At 43.7% G+C, this 19,760-nt stretch overlaps 1 protein-coding gene across 3 annotated transcripts in view; it reads left to right on the top strand.

Moving 5' to 3' along the window:
- HSPBP1 (HSPA (Hsp70) binding protein 1) overlaps positions 1–19,760 on the top strand; it is a 409,565-nt gene that overhangs the window by 207,251 nt on the left and 182,554 nt on the right. For all 3 annotated transcript variants that reach the window (XM_086930301.1, XM_086930302.1, XM_086930303.1), the window contains exon 5: positions 11,932–12,087. In XM_086930301.1, coding sequence (XP_086786427.1) covers positions 11,932–12,087 — 156 coding nt within the window. The remainder of the gene's footprint in view (positions 1–11,931; positions 12,088–19,760) is intronic.

Raw genomic sequence — 19,760 nt, forward strand, 5'->3', positions numbered from 1 at the left:
TCAAAACCAGCTGCATCATCTGCAGCCTTCATAATCAGCACCTCTGACAAGCTCACCATCTCTGAATTCTCCTGCCACGCCTGCCTACAGGACACGCTCAAACTATTAGAAAACAGTCGATTTCCATCTATGCACACAGTTCTAGAATGGCATCCCTGTATCCATCATGACTGGCCAAACCTGCTGCAGTTTAGGAAGGATCTGAAGACACACTCTCTGCTGAACATTACAGCACAAGGCAGTTACAGACCTCTCTTACTAAGAGGAACTTGCTACCCCTCCAATCGCTCAATGACTGTATCTTTGCCTTTGGTCATGTACGTTGTTCTTCTGCCTTTCGATAGCTTTGTGCTGTACAAGACCAAATACATATATACATACATACACTTAACATGCCAGTTAGCAAGAAACAGTTTCTCTACACAGGTGTGAAGACATGGGGGGTGGATACATGAGAGGGAGACAACAGTCTTGTCTTCAAATTTTCATATTCGAATCTGCAGCTCGTTAATTATTTTTCAGTGTTAATGTATTGAACCAATTACTCCTATTGGACCTGATAAATTGTAATGTATGTGCTGGGACCATGGTGGGGTCATCAAACATGTATATGTAACGTTGATCCAAACGCCTGTACTATACCTATGTACCTAGGTGAGGTTAGCTAAACAAACGGGACATAACGTCTCAATATACCGATGTACAAGCCGCACTCGATACAACCTATGCTAACCCTGTAACAGAACTGCCAATATGTTCTTGTAAACAAATTGAATAAAACATGTTGAAGTTTAAAAAAACGCAATAAAAATTGGTTAAAAAATAAATAATAACATTGGCATTGCTGGTTCTGCATTAGAATGGCTGACGTCATTCCTGACCAACGGAACTCATCAGGTGTGGATGCCCTCCTTTGTTTCTTCGGCCAAGCTGATTTCCACCGGGGTACCACAGGGATCTACGTTAAGCCCACTGCTGGTAGTTGGCTCTCTTTCCTTTTCCCCTCCAATTACTTGCCTTTTGATGTATCGTCCACCCCAGCCTTCGTCTTTGTTTTTGCCAGCATTTCAAGACCTCTTGGCCACCCTGGCGGTCAACCACGCCTCTGTCTTGGTGCTAGGTGATTTTAATTACTGGCCTTCGGACCCTTTTGAGTGCACCTCATCTAAACAATTCACTGAATCCCTCCTTTCCCTGAACTTTGTCCCTCACATATCCGTCCCCACACACTCTCATGGTCATATACTCGACCAGGTTTGGTCTCTTAACCTATCTGTTTCCCCGGTGTCTGTATCTCCCTGTCCCTGGTCTGACCATGCCCTTATCTCTTTTTCCATCCTTCTCAACTCTGTTAATAAGGTCCCGCATGCCAAAAACACCTGGGCGCGGAACTGGAATCGAGTTGATCTTCCTTCACTGACCTCCCTGCTTCTGAACTCCTCTCCGACCCTCACTGGTCTATCATCCAATTCACAAGCCATCGCTATTAATACCTGGCTGGCTGGAGGTTGCGACTCGGTTGCTCCATTACGTCGTATCTCTACTCGACGACCCAAGGACTCCAACAGGTGGTTTAATGATGACCTAAAGGTACAAAAACTGACCGTACGGCAAGCTGAGAGGCAGTGGAGAAGAAATGACTGCCCCTTATTAAAAATTCATCATTCTTCTTTGTTAACTGAGTATAAAAAAGCCATTCTAGCTGCCAAAACCATCCATTTTTCCACAAAAATTCTGACAGCAGAAAATAAATCCAGGGAGATTTTTGGTATAGTCAACGATCTAGCCTATTCTGATAGAGCCTCACCCCAAATTCCTCCCACTCAACCTCTGTATGACCAATTAAACTGTTACTTTCTGGACAAGATTGCAACCATCAAGGCTAACATCCCCCCCCCCTCTTCTATTTTTGTTGATCCTTCCCCCCCCCCCCACCGTCCAGTGCCATCTTACCTCAATTCCCCCCCTCACTGAGGAAGCATTCTTGGAGATACTTCCTAAGGTCAAATCGGGTTCTCCGGTAGACATCTGTCCGGCACGAATCCTACAACAGATCTACTCTACTTGTCCCCAGCCCCCAATTACTTTCCTTAATAGTTCCCTTACCCAGGGAGTTGTGATCCCCGCTCTTAAATCAGCCACAATAGTGCCCATCTGAAAGAAGTCCGGCGCTGACCCGTCCATCTCAGCCAACTATCGCCCCATTTCTCTGCTGCCCTACTTGGGCAAGGTGCTTGAGCGCCATGTCACCTCGGTACTCAGCGCCCATGTAGAAGCAAATGGTGGCTTGGCATCTCGTCAGGCCGGCTTCCGCCCCAGGCACTCTACCGAATCCGTCGTGGTGTCGGTCCTGGACAACCTCAGGGAGGGCATGGACCACAACAAACATCAGGCGCTGGTGCTCCTCGACCTCTCCGCCGCCTTTGACACAGTGGACCATACCATCTTGCTCTCACGTGTCAAGGCGGCGGGAATTGAGGGCTCAGCCCTGGTCTGGCTATCGTCCTTCCTGAGGGACCGCACCCAGGCGGTCCGGCTGGGGGAATTCACGACTACTCCACTCCAAGTCACCTGTGGTGTTCCCCAGGGTTCTTCTCTTTCTCCCTTACTGTTCAATCTTTACATCTTTCCTCTAATCTTTGCACTTCAGCAGCTGGAGGTCACCGTATATAATTATGCGGATGACCTCCAGCTCATCTTCAACCTCTCTTCTTCTCCTCTCTCTGTCTCCAATTTCCAGTCTACTATGATTTTCATCAGGGACTGGATGAACCACAACCATCTCAAGCTGAACCCGGACAAAACCGAGTTGGTTCTCACAGGTGGTTCTTCCAGTCCCTGGAATTCTCTCTTCTGGCCCTCTTCTTTTGGCCCTTCCCCCACTCCTTCCCCCACAGTTAAAACCCTGGGCGTCAAAATGAACAACCAACTCACTTTACACTCACAAATCAGTTCTGTTGTTTCTTCCTGTTTCCTCACTCTCCGAACCATTCGCACTGTTTCCCGTTTTGTTTTCCCCCCAGGCACTCAAACTGATCATGTCCGCGCTGGTGATTTCGCGGCTGGATTATGCCAATGCCCTGTACAACGGCATCCCAGCATACAGCCTGCGGAAGCTCCAGATGGTTCAGAACCAAGCGGCTCGATTGGTGTATGGTCTCCCGCGTTTTCATCACTCAACACCCCTCCTTAAGGAGCTTCATTGGCTTCCTATCAAGGAACGTTCCCTTTTTAAAACCGGCTGTATGGTTTTTCAGGCTCGCCAGGGTACTGCCCCCGCTTTTATTTCTTCTCTGATTAACGAATATGTTCCTGTCAGAGAGCTTCGTTCATCCTCTAAATCCCGCCTACAAATCCCACGTTTCAAACGTAAAAAGTGGGGAGGAGCCAATTTCTCAACTTTGGCTCCTACCTTTTGGAACTCCCTTCCCGACCACTTACGATCTGCTTCACACTATTCCTCCTTCCGTAAAGATCTAAAAAGCTTTTTGTTTAAACAGGCCTTTTCTTTGTAACTTGTCCCTGCTATTTCTCTGCGTCAGGCTTCCACTGTCCTGAGTTGCTGAACCTATTTCTATAGCGCCAAGAAACCGTAGGGTGAACGCCGAGCTTTACAAATGTTTTAAATTCAAATTCAACATCTATTTAACCCCCCTGATCTTTTTGGCCGAGAAACTTGGGGCAAAAATAATAGCTTATGCCGACGACACGCAGCTGCTGTTTACCTGGCCTGGCGAGGATCTGGATACCTCTGCGGTCCAGCGATGCCTCTCTTCAGTTTTTTCGTGGCTTGCTCTGGCCCAGTTAAAATGGAATAAAAATAAGTCAGAAATTCTTCTATATGGGCAGTTTCCCCCCCAATTTTAGAGAATCTTTATGGCCACCTGATGTCCTCTTCCCGAGTGCGGCTGGCAAATCAGCTAAGAACCTAGGAGTTTGGTTTGGGGAAGACCTCAAATTTGAGGAGCACATTAAAAAGCTCACTTGTGGGTGCTTCTGCACTCTGAAAGCCCTCCGTAGGTTTTTCCCCCCTGCTGCCAAGGACGGCCAAAGAGACAGTGGCAAGGGCTCTTATACTCTCTCGCCTTGACTATTCTAATGCCCTGTTCTCTGGTATTCCTGCCTATCTCACCAATCGTCTTCAAGTCATACAAAACGCAGCGGCCAGACTTCTTTTTAATATCTCAAGGCAGTCTAGTGTCCGTCAACACCTGCACAGTCTACATTGGCTCCCTGTTAAACAAAGGGTTGTGTTTAAATCTGTCACCCTGGCGCATCGAGCCATTCACGATCAAGGACCTGCTTACCTGAGGGCTCGCTCTGCGTGGTATTTACCGAGTCGCCCGTTACGGTCCACCACCCACCACCTGCTGACGGTTCCTCGTTTTAAAGAATCAAAAGAGGGCCTTGACTCATTACTCAGTAAGGCTGAGTCCAACTAATACTAATAACCAACAAAAAAGCCAAAACTGGGGTTTCAACAATTGTATGAACTGGTTTCAATGAAGGTTGCTTTGATTGAAGCAAACAACAACCGGTAAACTTATTAAACCGAGCAAATTTATTTAATTTTTGCAAGCAATCTTTTTTTCTTTTTTCAGCACATTATTCGTTGTGCGTGGAAAATACAAAATGAACAATGAAATACGTTTTATATACAATATATACAAACATGTAAATACACCATTTCATACACACTTGGCCATACATTCATACACAGACCATACAAAGCAAACAATAATACAAAAAACACTGTGTCCAGGCATCTGCAAATAAATCAGTGGAAAATATTTCTTTTCATATTTTGCAATGTCGTTGTAATTGTCATGAGATCACTCATGAACTCAAATTAATGAAATCACTGTTCCAACGTGATAATGGTCACCAGATGCGGGACTTAAAAAGCTGGTCGACGCGTTTCAAACCCCTAGGAATTGGTGGGGTTCTCCTCAGGACCGGGTTTGGTTCTGAAATAATAAAAATAACTAGCTTGAGCAAGGTTCCACGGAGCAACTATCAAGTGGATTTAACAAGGGATCAACTATCAGAGTCCAGCCGACGCTCCCTACCTCAATCCAAAAGTAAAGCCGACAACTTGTGGGTTTCCAATCAGAATCGTATTTCCCAACAGGTGTAGTTACAGCAGCTGTGCAAGGAAAAATAATACATGCGACAACATTTCAGTGTAGTGCAATGCTTTCAGACATCATTCATACCGCTTGGAGAGGGGCGCGTAAACTTACCCGCGAGCGGGCGGCTTCAGTCACGCTGCTCTGATACTTTCTCGGGCGGCCGCTCCTGTTCTGTAGAACGGGGGCGAAAGCGTTTGTTAGTAATGTCGTGGTTTCCCGTGTGCGAGTCGATTCTGTGTCAGTCGAGTTAACATACCGAAGCGGGAGCAAGGCGATGATCCTTCTCCCTAGCTGGTGTGCATCGTTCATCCGGCTGGAGTCCTCGAATGGAAGTGTAGCCTCAGTACTTCCTGGTTAGTGTTAGAAAGAAAGGAGGGCCCGGGAATTCTGGGACTTGTAGTTTAGAAACAATGTGATGACGAGTTGGAGTCATACATTCGGCTTATAAATTTCAGATATTTCATTAAGTCCCCGTGTGGCAGTATTGAACTTCATAATGAGCATTGCTTCACGTTGTGACAATCTTGCATCAATATCACCTCCCCTGGGGTCATTTTCAATTTTAGACAAGACGGTCCAACGTAAATCCGTGATGACATGTTTACACCTAGTCCAATGATTGACTAAGGGGGCATTCTCTACCCCTCTACAGATGCGCGATTTGTGTTGTGTAATCCTGGTCCTGATTTCCTGTGTTGTTTTGCCTATGTAGACTGAAGGGCAAGGGCAAATGATTGCATATACCACGTTTTTTGATTTACAATTCGTAAAGGTCTCATGTTTCCAATGGGTATTATCGAATGTAAAAACTGTGTCTTCAATGGTCTCGATGCAACAAGTGCAAGTCCCGCACTTGTGATGTCCTTTAGGTGGAGGTAATCCAAAGATGCTTTGTAATGTGGGAGCCCTCGTCGTTGGCAAAGCTGCCCTGACCACGTAATTGGCAACACTTTTGTCCTTTTTATACGCAAAAAGTGGTGGGGCTGAGAAATCCTCATGCAGGTTTTTTAATAAATGCCAGTTGGACAAAATGAGCTTTCTGTGTAAGTTGGCTGCCGAACAGAAAGTGGTGACGCACACCATCCTTTTGACTTCAGGTCTCATTCTTTTTTCTAACAATGTCTCTCGTGGGGTCCACCACGCTCGTTTGAGTGAGTTTTTTAGTAATTTTTTTGGGTATCCTCTCTGAATCAGTCGATTCTTTAAAAATTCAGCATGAATGAAGTAATCTTCCTTGCTCGAACAATTTCGATGTATTCTCAAAAACTGCCCATAAGGCAGATTCTGTTTCAAGCTGCGGGGGTGGTTGCTATTAAAATGCAACGCTTTGTTCCTGTCCGAAGGTTTCCGGAAAAGTGTTGTGCTTAGGCCTCCCTCAAAAGGTGCCACCTTCACATCCAAATAGTTGATGGATTCGTTTGATGCTGAGACAGAGAACTGGATGTCTATTGTTCTCGAATTCAGCCAGCTTACATATTGACCAAGGTCTTCATGTCCGCCAGTCCAGACCATGAATATATCGTCAATATATCGCATATAATGCGAAATGCTCTTGTCAAAAGGATTGGTTTGGTAGATGAATTTCTCCTCAAATAACCCCATAAACATTATGGCTAGCTCCGGGGCAAAGGGGCAACCCATCGCCACCCCTTTGATTTGATAAAAAAATTCCGAATCAAACGTAAAAAAGTTCTTCTGTAGCGCAAACCGTGCAAGGTCAAGGATGAACTTGGTGGGGACTCTTACTGGTCTTTCCCTTTTGTCCAGGAACACTGTCAAAGTTTCCAGTGCTTGTTCTTGGGGGATCTGGGTGTATAGGGACACCACATCGAGTGTCACTAGGAGTTGGCTGCTTTGGTCAAATTTGATGGTAGAAATGCGGTTAAGGAAAGCAGTGGTGTCTTGGAGATGGGCAGGGATAGTCTGGATAAAGGGTTTCAAAAAATGGTCAATATATTTAGCCACAGGTTCAAACAGCGATTCGCATCCTGAAATGATAGGTCGCCCTGGAGGATTTTTCTCGTCTTTATGTAATTTCGGGAGCACATAGAATACAGGCGTCCTTGGGTTTTTGTTTTGTAGGAATGCGAGCTCCTTAGGTCCTATAATCCCTTCTGCAAAGCCTCTTTGGATAATGTCAAATAATTGATTCTGTAATTCAGATGTAGGATTCTTCCCGATGCGTCTGTAGCAGTTCTGATCGTTAAGTTGACGGTGTACTTCTAACTTATATTTGTTGATGTCCCATATAACCACCGCTCCGCCTTTATCGGCCTGTTTGACAACGATGGTAGTGTCATTCTTCACTGCTATGAGTGCATCTTTTTCTGCTTTGGAAAGGTTGAATTTAACAAATGACTTCTTTTTTTTCAATTGATGAAATCCCTGATAACACAGTGGTTTCAAACGTTGAAACTTCCTTTGGGATTTTGGGTCCTTTTGGGCAGAACGTAGACTTTTTCTTGAGGCCTGTAGTTTCTTCATGTATATTTTCAATGGCACCTAGAAAGAATGTTTTTAGACGTATTTTACGGCAGAAATCCAATGTCTCTAGTTTCATTCGAGTGAAATCCGTAGGTCTTGATGGGACATAGTTGAGTCCTTTAGTAAGAATAGAGATCTCTGCTACCGATAGCGTCCTATCTGATAGGTTATAGATTGGTGAAATTTCTAGTTGTTGTAGGATTTCTGGCGCGTCCTCATTTGCCATGGTTGTGTGTAACGGACTCGGCCTCTGGATTTCTGTTGGCCCCGTCCTAAAAAAGGCTGTTGAGTTTGGCCTTGTTGTTGATACTGGTTTGGTCTACTTCCTGTTCTGTTTTGATTTGGACGATTACTATTATCTGGTTCGCTCCCAGAGGAAGATGTAGTGTCTGAAAAAGTTAGAAATTTACGACGTGATCGTCCTTGGTTGTCCTGCAAATAACGTCGTGAGTCAGAGTATGTGTAGAAGTCCTTATTAAGATATGGGTATATAGATTCCAATGAGAAGTTTTTTTTGTCCAATTCAAATTTATTGTTTTTTTGGGTTACTGTGAAGTCCTTGAATTCTGATATTTCCTTATCAATTTTTTCCAAGAGGGATTTTGAATCTGTGATTAGTTGGTTGGTTTCAATTTCTTTTGTTAATGTTTCAATCTCCTCTAGTTCCTTAAGTGATGTCCTATGAGCAGTCTCAATGGTGAGGACCATAAGATCCCTGCTGCACTTAGTCTCAACGCCACTAAAGGCTTTTCTATACAGCGGGTCGTCCGTGAAAACAACTGGAATATTGCGAATAACCAGGCCCGCCGGAATGGTGCCGGACCGAAGGTGTTGCAGTAAAAAATGACCGTGTAGGTCTGTCCGAATTTGTTTTTTACGTAACCGAGTAAGTTTGTCAGACCCGTTCTGAGTGCTAGCTGTGAGGCTGAGAGTCGCGGAGGCGAACACTGGAGGATCCCTAATCAAATTCTTGATGTGCTCTTCGCTAAAAGATACTGCATCGCTTTCAGCCATATCAAACAAGTGAAACAATTAGACACAACACATATAGACAGTGTGAAAACAGTAAGTGAAAAGGAAGGTGGACAAAGTGAAAAAGTTATCCGCTGTGTGCCCACACACAATAGCCCAAGCTGGGCAAACCTAAGTCTAAACAAACAGATAATACCCTGTGGTAGAGGTTACTACCTTAACAGGACCTCGCGAGCAACTACCCGCTCAAAAGTCAAAGAATCAAAAGAGGGCCTTGACTCATTACTCAGTAAGGCTGAGTCCAACTAATACTAATAACCAACAAAAAAGCCAAAACTGGGGTTTCAACAATTGTATGAACTGGTTTCAATGAAGGTTGCTTTGATTGAAGCAAACAACAACCGGTAAACTTATTAAACCGAGCAAATTTATTTAATTTTTGCAAGCAATCTTTTTTTCTTTTTTCAGCACATTATTCGTTGTGCGTGGAAAATACAAAATGAACAATGAAATACGTTTTATATACAATATATACAAACATGTAAATACACCATTTCATACACACTTGGCCATACATTCATACACAGACCATACAAAGCAAACAATAATACAAAAAACACTGTGTCCAGGCATCTGCAAATAAATCAGTGGAAAATATTTCTTTTCATATTTTTCAATGTCGTTGTAATTGTCATGAGATCACTCATGAACTCAAATTAATGAAATCACTGTTCCAACGTGATAATGGTCACCAGATGCGGGACTTAAAAAGCTGGTCGACGCGTTTCAAACCCCTAGGAATTGGTGGGGTTCTCCTCAGGACCGGGTTTGGTTCTGAAATAATAAAAATAACTAGCTTGAGCAAGGTTCCACGGAGCAACTATCAAGTGGATTTAACAAGGGATCAACTATCAGAGTCCAGCCGACGCTCCCTACCTCAATCCAAAAGTAAAGCCGACAACTTGTGGGTTTCCAATCAGAATCGTATTTCCCAACAGGTGTAGTTACAGCAGCTGTGCAAGGAAAAATAATACATGCGACAATATTTCAGTGTAGTGCAATGCTTTCAGACATCATTCATACCGCTTGGAGAGGGGCGCGTAAACTTACCCGCGAGCGGGCGGCTTCAGTCTCGCTGCTCTGATACTTTCTCGGGCGGCCGCTCCTGTTCTGTAGAACGGGGGCGAAAGCGTTTGTTAGTAATGTCGTGGTTTCCCGTGTGCGAGTCGATTCTGTGTCAGTCGAGTTAACATACCGAAGCGGGAGCAAGGCGATGATCCTTCTCCCTAGCTGGTGGACTGGTGGACTTAATGAAATATCTGAAATTTATAAGCCGAATGTATGACTCCAACTCGTCATCACATTGTTTCTAAACTACAAGTCCCAGAATTCCCGGGCCCTCCTTTCTTTCTAACACTAACCAGGAAGTACTGAGGCTACACTTCCATTCGAGGACTCCAGCCGGATGAACGATGCACACCAGCTAGGGAGAAGGATCATCGCCTTGCTCCCGCTTCGGTATGTTAACTCGACTGACACAGAATCGACTCGCACACGGGAAACCACGACATTACTAACAAACGCTTTCGCCCCCGTTCTACAGAACAGGAGCGGCTGCCCGAGAAAGTATCAGAGCAGCGAGACTGAAGCCGCCCGCTCGCGGGTAAGTTTACGCGCCCCTCTCCAAGCGGTATGAATGATGTCTGAAAGCATTGCACTACACTGAAATGTTGTCGCATGTATTATTTTTCCTTGCACAGCTGCTGTAACTACACCTGTTGGGAAATACGATTCTGATTGGAAACCCACAAGTTGTCGGCTTTACTTTTGGATTGAGGTAGGGAGCGTCGGCTGGACTCTGATAGTTGATCCCTTGTTAAATCCACTTGATAGTTGCTCCGTGGAACCTTGCTCAAGCTAGTTATTTTTATTATTTCAGAACCAAACCCGGTCCTGAGGAGAACCCCACCAATTCCTAGGGGTTTGAAACGCGTCGACCAGCTTTTTAAGTCCCGCATCTGGTGACCATTATCACGTTGGAACAGTGATTTCATTAATTTGAGTTCATGAGTGATCTCATGACAATTACAACGACATTGCAAAATATGAAAAGAAATATTTTCCACTGATTTATTTGCAGATGCCTGGACACAGTGTTTTTTGTATTATTGTTTGCTTTGTATGGTCTGTGTATGAATGTATGGCCAAGTGTGTATGAAATGGTGTATTTACATGTTTGTATATATTGTATATAAAACGTATTTCATTGTTCATTTTGTATTTTCCACGCACAACGAATAATGTGCTGAAAAAAGAAAAAAAGAAAAAAGATTGCTTGCAAAAATTAAATAAATTTGCTCGGTTTAATAAGTTTACCGGTTGTTGTTTGCTTCAATCAAAGCAACCTTCATTGAAACCAGTTCATACAATTGTTGAAACCCCAGTTTTGGCTTTTTTGTTGGTTATTAGGTCCCTCGTTTTAAGCGTTCCCGCCTGGGTGGCCCGTCCATTACTCTTAATGACTTGAAGTTATCCCTTGATGAAATGTTAAAAATTGTGTTTAGTTTTGGTAGTAACCTAAGCAACTCTCCTCTGTCCATGTTTGCTCGCTTCCTAACCCCATCTCCATTCTACTCACATTCCATCCATCCACTCCTGCACTGGTTGGTGCTAATTCATTCTCCTGTTAACCCCAGTGAAGGGTAGTTATTACTGGACATTGGATTACACTCTTTCTGTAATGCATTTTTCTGTCAAGTGAAAACACTTAAAGTGCCTTTTCTTTTGCAAATAGAGCATGCATTGTGAATGAAACAATATCTAGACATTTTGGTGTACACCTTAAACTATATCAACATTTTCAGAGTTTGTTTATAAAGGATTAAGTGTCCAACCCAGAGACCGATTGGTTTTAAGAAGATAGGGACGTTCTCTGGACAGGCAGGCCGGGTTGTGGTATGTTGATAGCATGCTCGTCCCATTCTGCACGAGGAGTTTGATGATCATCTTGTAATTCTCTCCTGGGGTTTACTGTGGGTATCATGTGCGGTTGAGAGGCATTTTTGCAGATGTGTTAAGTATCAATTGCAAGGAATGAGACGTTCTTCCAGTCCTGGCTTTTTAGCTTCGTTAACTTCACATTCTAGAACATGTGGTTCTACTTTTTCACTGCAAGTGTAAGGCTCGGGTTATTACATAGTGATGTGAGCAAAAGTACTAGTTGAGAATCTTGATTTTGACTTTTGCCACTTTGTTGACTTTTTGTGTCTGTTTTAGGGATCCTGCTTGGTACCGTTGCTATGATTGCTAACGGAGTCTGTGGCTGCGTCTTTCTTTCTCTCAGGTCTTGTTCGGGAACAGGAAGCTGGTCTGCTGGAGTTCCTGAAACTGGATGGCTTCTCTGTACTGATGCGGGCCATGCAGAGCGATGTGATGAAGTTGAAGGTGAAGTCAGCCTTTCTGCTTCAGAACCTGCTACGTAGTCACCCGGAGCACAAAGGTTAATAATTCAAAATTACATTTTACAGTGAAATGCTATTCATACTTTCCAGCAGATTTCGAAAATCCCTATGAGATTTTTAGAAGTAAAATATCATAGAAGAATAGAGTTTTAGTTGGTGATACTATAGCTTAATTCCCGATTGAGCTTGATTATAAAAATGTATTCTTCAATTAGAGGAGTAGCTGCCGTTCACTAGTCCTGGAGTTCTCAGAAATAACACTTTCCTGCCACCACTTCCCTTTCCTTCAGTTATCTCCCCTTACTCTAGTCTTGTTCTCCCTCCTCCCTATTCAAAGAGTTTGTTCTTGCCTACTTCTAGCCTGCGTGCCATTTATGAAGGGCTTTAAGTAGATGGAGGTCACAAACAGTGCACAGCCAGCCAGACAGAAGTAAAACAGAGACAACCACATGTACGTAAAAAACAACCTTGTATTGCCCAGGAAGCCTGGTGGCACTAGGTCAATATTAGATGTTTACAACCTGAATTAGTTTCTTTCTTGTAAAGTCTTTCCACATGGTCACACTAGCTCGGTGTCCAGGTGTTAGGCAGATCTTTCGCTTCATATTAGCAAATTTAATTCAACAGAGAACACTGAAAGGTTCTGAGGTTTATAATCTGAGGTGAAAGTGATGAATGCAGATGTCTGCCTATCTGCTCGCAATCACCTTCCAGAGTATTTACAAAGGTTCTCTAAGTTGTAGCAATCCATCTTTTTCAGGTGGTCTATTTGTGCTGCTGTCCAGATGATTGGCAAGGCAGTCTCCTGCTGCTTGATTGCAGAACTCATTATATATAATGGAGTTGACCTGTGTCCCTCGGAACCTGGGTATACAGTTATAACCTACAAAGAGTTCTGTCCGGTAACACAATTCTTCAGCAAGAATTGTGAAAGATGTTGAACACTCAATATCCGTGACTAAGGGTCGAGAAACGATCCCTATGTTCAATTCATGGAAAAGAGCAGGGAGTTTTTTTTACAACATTTCTTAATCATCTCCTTCCAACAAATGTGAAAACAAATTGAAAAAAACACTTACATTGACACAAAAAACCTAACTCTAATTTGGTATATTCAGCATCATATATCAAAGAATACCTCTAGCAAAAAAATGTACTTTCTATTTTTACAATAAGCTGCCCATAATATATTTAAGCATATAATCAAGAGGGTAGGGAGGAGGAATTAATGTCCATTTATTTCCCCAGGCAGGTATAAAGGTAATCAAGTGAGAGAAATGGACACTTGTAACAATTCTAAACCTTTGGTTAGAAATACTATGGTATCCTCAAAAGACCCAATGTATACTGGTGTTGCGGTATATTTCTTTCATCCGCCCCTACATTGTGGTTTTTGGCAGTTATCATCGGATACCATAGAGAGTGTGGGTGCCTACCTCATCCAGAGGCTCCTCTGGTCTAGATTGCAGTGTCCAGAGATGAAAAATAGGGTCAGTGCAAAAAAGAAAAAGGATAAAATAAGATCGGCACCTAAAAAGGTTTTAATAGATTGGTGGTACTTGTACTAGATCGAGTTACTGGATCTAGAAGTGTGGATTGACACTCCTTGGAAATCCACACTTCTAGATCCAGTAACTCGATCTAGTACAAGTACCCATTTACTTTTAAACATAAGATCTCCACCAATTTATTAAAACCTTTTTAGGTGCCGATCTTATTTTATCCTTTTTCTTTTTTGCACTGACCCTATTTTTCATCTCTGGACACTGCAATCTAGACCAGAGGAGCCTCTGGATGAGGCAGGCACCCACACTCTCTATGGTATCCGATGATAACTGCCAAAAACCACAATGTAGGGGCGGATGAAAGAAATATACCGCAACACCAGTATACATTGGGTCTTTTGAGGATACCATAGTATTTCTAACCAAAGGTTTAGAATTGTTACAAGTGTCCATTTCTCTCACTTGATTACCTTCATAATATATTTAAAACATAAAATAAATCAAAAACATGACCCAGTGAAATCGTGATACACGGTGAAAAATGAAATAATCACAGTATGCATACATACAAAACACACGCGAGATGAAAAAATAAAATGTCTAATGCCCCAGAATAAAGGTTCAAACTAATCTTCATCTTCTTTTTTGTGTCTTGGAATAGCTGACACAGGATTTTTTTTTGTTAAATATTTTTATTGAAAGTACAAGAAGGAAGAAAAAAAAAAGGAAGAAAAGATAGAAAACACAGTAAATGCAACAAGAGCCCTAGCAGGAGCTCACTCTGCATGGCCAAGGAGCGGTAACATTGCTGAAGATTGTACAACGCGGCTGGCCAGGATGATTCTCAAAGTCCGCCAGCCAACAACGTTGTTCCCGATGGGAAGTCCTTAGAAAGGCTTCGGTTCACAGTGGCACCAGGCAGAAGCCATCCAAGCCAGGGGCTTATTCGACCAGTTCAATTTGCGCCTCCTCACGTCTCTGCCATAAGAAGAACAATGCAGCGAGGTGTAACAGAAAGACCCACCCCCCCTAGAGACAGACAGAACAAAACTCCCCCCCTCCCCCCAAACTCCTTCAACCCTCCAACCCCCCTCCCCCCAGTGGTGGCAGCCAAGCAACAGGCACACATCCAAACATTCTCTCACACTTGAAACAAATGGAGTGCACGTAAAGTGGGCGGACAGACCGCCGATGGTAAGCCTCAAGAAAGGAAGCGGACTAGCGGGCCCCACCTAAAGATGAAGTTTTTGAAATCCCCTCTGAAAACATCCGCCATACGTTCCATTCTCAGCAGCTTCCACAGCCTAGCATACCAGAGGGAAAGTGCAGGGGCCTCCTTCTTTTTCCAAGCCGCAGCCAAGGTCAACGTGGCCGCACCTATGCAAAGCCAAAGGATTTGTTTATCCGCCTTAGTCTGATGCTCCAGGAGCGGGTCACGTAGACCCAGGAGCACGAAGCCTATTGAGTCAGGAATCGGGTAACCCAGCACATCCTTGATCTGGGACAGTACCTCCTCCCAGTAGGGGCGAATGACATGGCAGTCGCACCAAATATGGCGAAAATCCCCCAAGAGACCACATACTCGCCAACATCTATCCGACGCAGAGGGGAAAATCTTTTTCAACCGGGCCGGGAACAGATACCAATCCAGCATTGTTTTCATATGGGCCTCCCTGAGGTCAATTGAATGGTCAAATCTGCGTAGATCACGCCAGAGGTGAGTCCACTCCTCGTCAGAGAAATCTCACTGTGCCATTTATAACCTCCCATGGCTGTTGTATGAATTCATCCACTGTTGTTTCTCTTAAGTCATATGTGATTTCTCAATGGGAGTCATCCTAGCCTCTCATATCATCTTATATATTATGTGGCTTAGGTGGGTGTCGTCTGCACCATTTCTTAGTTTTCTTAACTCTTGTCAAAGTGAATGTCATAGTTTCCCATATTCTCTGCTCATCAACCAGCGTCTGATGTATATGTATTTATATGTTTCCGACCCTCCAAGTCTGTAGTACGCCTTGAACTGGTCGAAATATTTAATGGTTCCCTTGAAGAGACCACTTATTTTGATGCACCAAGCTTAATGCCATTGCTGAACTGCATCGATGCTAGTTCCTGTTCCAAAATCTGGTTCCCCCAGTAATGGCGTTATAGGTAAGGGAAAGCTCATAAATCCTGCCCTTTTTCCAGTGGACACACCCTCAAGTCACCATCATGACTGGTGACTTTTGCAAGTTGGGTGATGTGTGGTTGTTTGCCATTGGGCCTCCAGCCAAGATGTGTTCTATAAAGCATGTGTGGTGTTCTGTTTTGGCTACATCAAGTGTCAGAGGTGAGTGGCCGGGTAATCCCTGAGTCGGTGTTAACATGTCACACCAGGCCCCCATTCTTGTAAACATCTACTTACGAATGTCATGTAAACACTCTGCTTGGGGTATGAGATATAGATGACTTTTGCATAAGAGATCTTTTCAAGTTCTCCAAAAGATACTCTTGTTACCAATACAGGTTCAAGGAATGGGGTTGCTTATATTAGCACAATTTTTTTACCAGCCCATATTATGAATAACTCCAACTTTTGACTGCTGATCTTTAATGCTTTCAATTGAGAGTGGGTTTCAATCAGGAGAAAATAGAATGTGGAACATTTTTAATTCACTTCTGTGTGAAAATCCATTTGTTGCACGTTGACAGCAACCATCCAACCTCGATTCTGTAGCTACATATAATTGTGATGCTGCACCCACATTAAGAATTATTTTATTTCAATCATTTATTCATGGTTTTTAAGTTTATATTGAAAGATACTATTTTCTTACTAAGAAATAGCTGGGGTAGATTCCTTTGCCCTTTAGAAACCTACTAGGAACCCTCTTTCCGCTAACTTTTTTCTCGGCAATTAATCTTCCCATGCCCGCCTTTAGGAAGGGGATCTCAATACTATAATTTAAAATCAGGTAGCAAACTCCAAAAACTACATTTATAACCATTCTCTGCAGTACATAGTTCATAATCTTTTATTATACTTTAAGTCAAGAAAGAGTTTGGTAGATATTGCTAATGTTGAAGTGGGTTTGGAGGGTTTCCCTGCACAGGTGAGAGTTGCTGCACTAGGCTGTTTTGTCTGGTGATAACACCCGCGGAGGTCAATATACTACAATCATTGGTATGAGAGTCCAGGTTTTTTTTATACCCTTTTCTGGACCGAAACTGAAAGCACATTTACCTTTGAGAGCTCCATAGTAATTATAAGGCAATTGATGTGACCCACAGGTGAGGTAAAAATATACCAACACAAAATAATTTTCACATATGAAAAATAAAATGTGTATTGTATATATTTAAATGCTACAGGATTCCCACGTGATCAGAGATTTTTAGCTGTTTATAAGAATCAGAAAATCCAGGTTTCATCTGATGTTTCGTACAAATGCTATTCGTTTTCTTACAAAAAGCCTATTGCAAAGGCGAGAAATATTGTTAGTACGTTGTTGATATTAAAATGCTCTGAATTTACCCTTTCCACTTATGAAGAGATCATTTTTGACCAATCGTGGAGGACTGCTACCACCCCTTAACAGTTATCAAGTTGGTCTGATTTAACATTTGGACATAAAAACTAAAATAGAGAAAAATATTTATTTTCTGCACCCTAGAGATAACCCACACATTATTTGTCATCAGCAGTGCTCCATGAAGACAGAGCATTTTAGGAAGTACCTAAGAAAATCACTGGACTGAAAACTGTCCTAGATATAGTAGGATTTAGGCGAACTGATGTTTTGTTTTTGGTAATGCCAAATGTTATGTTAGCATGCTTTGACCCAAGAATTAGATTCATTGGTGTTATGTTATGTATGAACAAATAGATACCAAATTTTGAGGTGCTAACTTTAACCAGAGGTTGAAATAGACAGTCAGATATATAACCCAAGCGTCCCCCTCCACCACCTTGCTCCTAGGCTTCCACGACTGCAACAGTACAGCTGATTTGGTGGGAAATAGTGCTTCACATATGGCAGAACGAATTAAATATCATATTCCCGTAGTAAGATGATTCCAAATTGCCAAAGCATTTGGAGTCACTTGAAACTGTCTAGGTGATGTGAGGGCTACTTGTTATGTTATGTTATGTTATGTTATGCAGGGGTTTTGTATAGCGTGCGGCTACTCGGAAGAGTGTCCCGACGCTTTGGATTGCACACTAATCTCATAACACAACAGGGAAAATAAAATAAACAGATAAAAGAAACCTAATAGGGACCCAGACTAAGAGGAAAAGAGCCAGGTTTTAAGCCCTTTCCGAAAGGCCAACAAATTAGGAATGCTGCGCAGGGACACAGGCAGTTTATTCCATAGCTGAGGCGCTAGTAGTTTAAAAGAGCGGCCTCCGATGCGGGCTCTCTTCACACGAGGAACCGCCGCAAGAAACAGGGCTTCAGACCTGAGCGACCTGGCAGGCAAATAAAAGGCCAGCCTCTTCTGCAGGTATTTTGCTCCGGAGGCGTGCAAGGCTTTGTGTGCCAGAGTAAGAGTTTTAAAAATTATCCGCTTCCGGACAGGGAGCCAGTGCAGAGCCTCCAGAAGACCCGAGGCTCTGGCACGGCGAGATAGTCCAAAGATGGCCCGTGCTGCCGAATTCTGGACAACCTGTAACCGTTGGAGCAGATATTCTGGCAAGCCGAGATAAAGGACGTTGGAATAGTCAATTCTCGAGCCTATAATCGCCTGCACCGTGATCTTCCTATGTTCCTCCGATAACAGGGGAAGGAACTTACGTAGCATCCGGAGTAGGCCAAAGCAGGTACCCGTGAGACCGATTACCTGTGAACGTAGTGTGAGGCCATTATCGATCTTAATCCCAAGGTTTTTAGCCACCTGGGACGAACTTGCTGGTGGAAACATGTTCTCAGGCCACCACACTTTCCAGTCCGGATCCGAACTGCACCCAAAAAAGAGGACCTCGGATTTATCCGAGTTGCACTTGAGGCTGTTGTGATGGAACCATTGAAACACAGCCTCAAGGCAACCCTGGATCCTACCTCCATCGAAGTCCGCACCCCTCTCGCAGGTGAAGAGGAGCTGGGTGTCATCGGCATAAGAAACGATCTGGGCCCCGAAAGACTCCGCCAATGCCGCCAGAGGGGTCATGAAGATGTTAAATAGAGTTGGACTCAGGACAGAGCCCTGAGGAACTCCGACACCCAATGGCGACATCTCGGCGGAGCAAGCAGAAGCCCAGACCGTTTGTCGACGGCCTGCCAGGAAAGATCGAAACCACTGGAGCACCGTCCCTCGGAGACCAACCTCTGAGAGTCTTGCAAGAAGACCCTCATGAGGGACGGTGTCGAAGGCCGCCGACAGATCTAGCATCACCAGCATCGCTCTCCCGCCCGAATCCAGCACCTCCTTAATCGCCTCGGAGACTTCCAGGAGGGCTGTTTCGGTGCTCAGATTGGCGCGGAAACCCGACTGGGTAGGGTGCAGTAGGTCGTGGGACTCCAGGTAGTCGGCAAGCACCTTATGGACATGCTTTTCAATGACCTTCGCAAAAGACGGCAGGAGCGAAATAGGCCTAAAATTCGCCAACACCTCCACATCCAGGCCAGGCTTTTTAAGCAGGGGAATAATCATGGCCTGCTTCCAGGCCTGGGGAACCACACCCTGTGCAAGAGAACAGTTCAACAGGGGGTTCACGAGGGGATTAATGACAGCTGCCATTTTAGCCAAAAATTTTGCCGGACAGGCATCCCGGGGGGAACCTGATTTAAGCCCAGCCATCAGGTCAAAAGAGGCGGTCAGCGAGAGAGGAGGGAAAGCTGCCAAGGCCTGGTATAACCTTTGCTTTTAATGTTTCTTAAGAAATTAATATTTTTGCACTTTCTTATCGCTTACTCATATTTCAAGTTTACCAATTGTGATGTGAACCGACGTTCAGTTGTGAGATGATAACCTTTTGAAGTCAAATCTCATTAACTGGAAAAAGTGTGAATCAGCAACCAACTTATCATTTATCTGAATTCTGTAACTAAAATAATGTTTGGCTTCAGCCTCCAATAATCCACAGTGATATAAAGGTCAGTTGGCTCATTTTTATCATGATGCCCCCAAATGTCCGAATGTAAATGTTTTGTCAGAATGCCTTCCATATCTTAACGTCTTTGTCTAAACCTGTTGATGTTTAACTGAAATGAGAAGGAACCTGC

This window comes from Lissotriton vulgaris, chromosome 7, assembly GCF_964263255.1.
Source record: "Lissotriton vulgaris chromosome 7, aLisVul1.2, whole genome shotgun sequence".
Lineage (NCBI taxonomy): Eukaryota > Metazoa > Chordata > Amphibia > Caudata > Salamandridae > Lissotriton > Lissotriton vulgaris.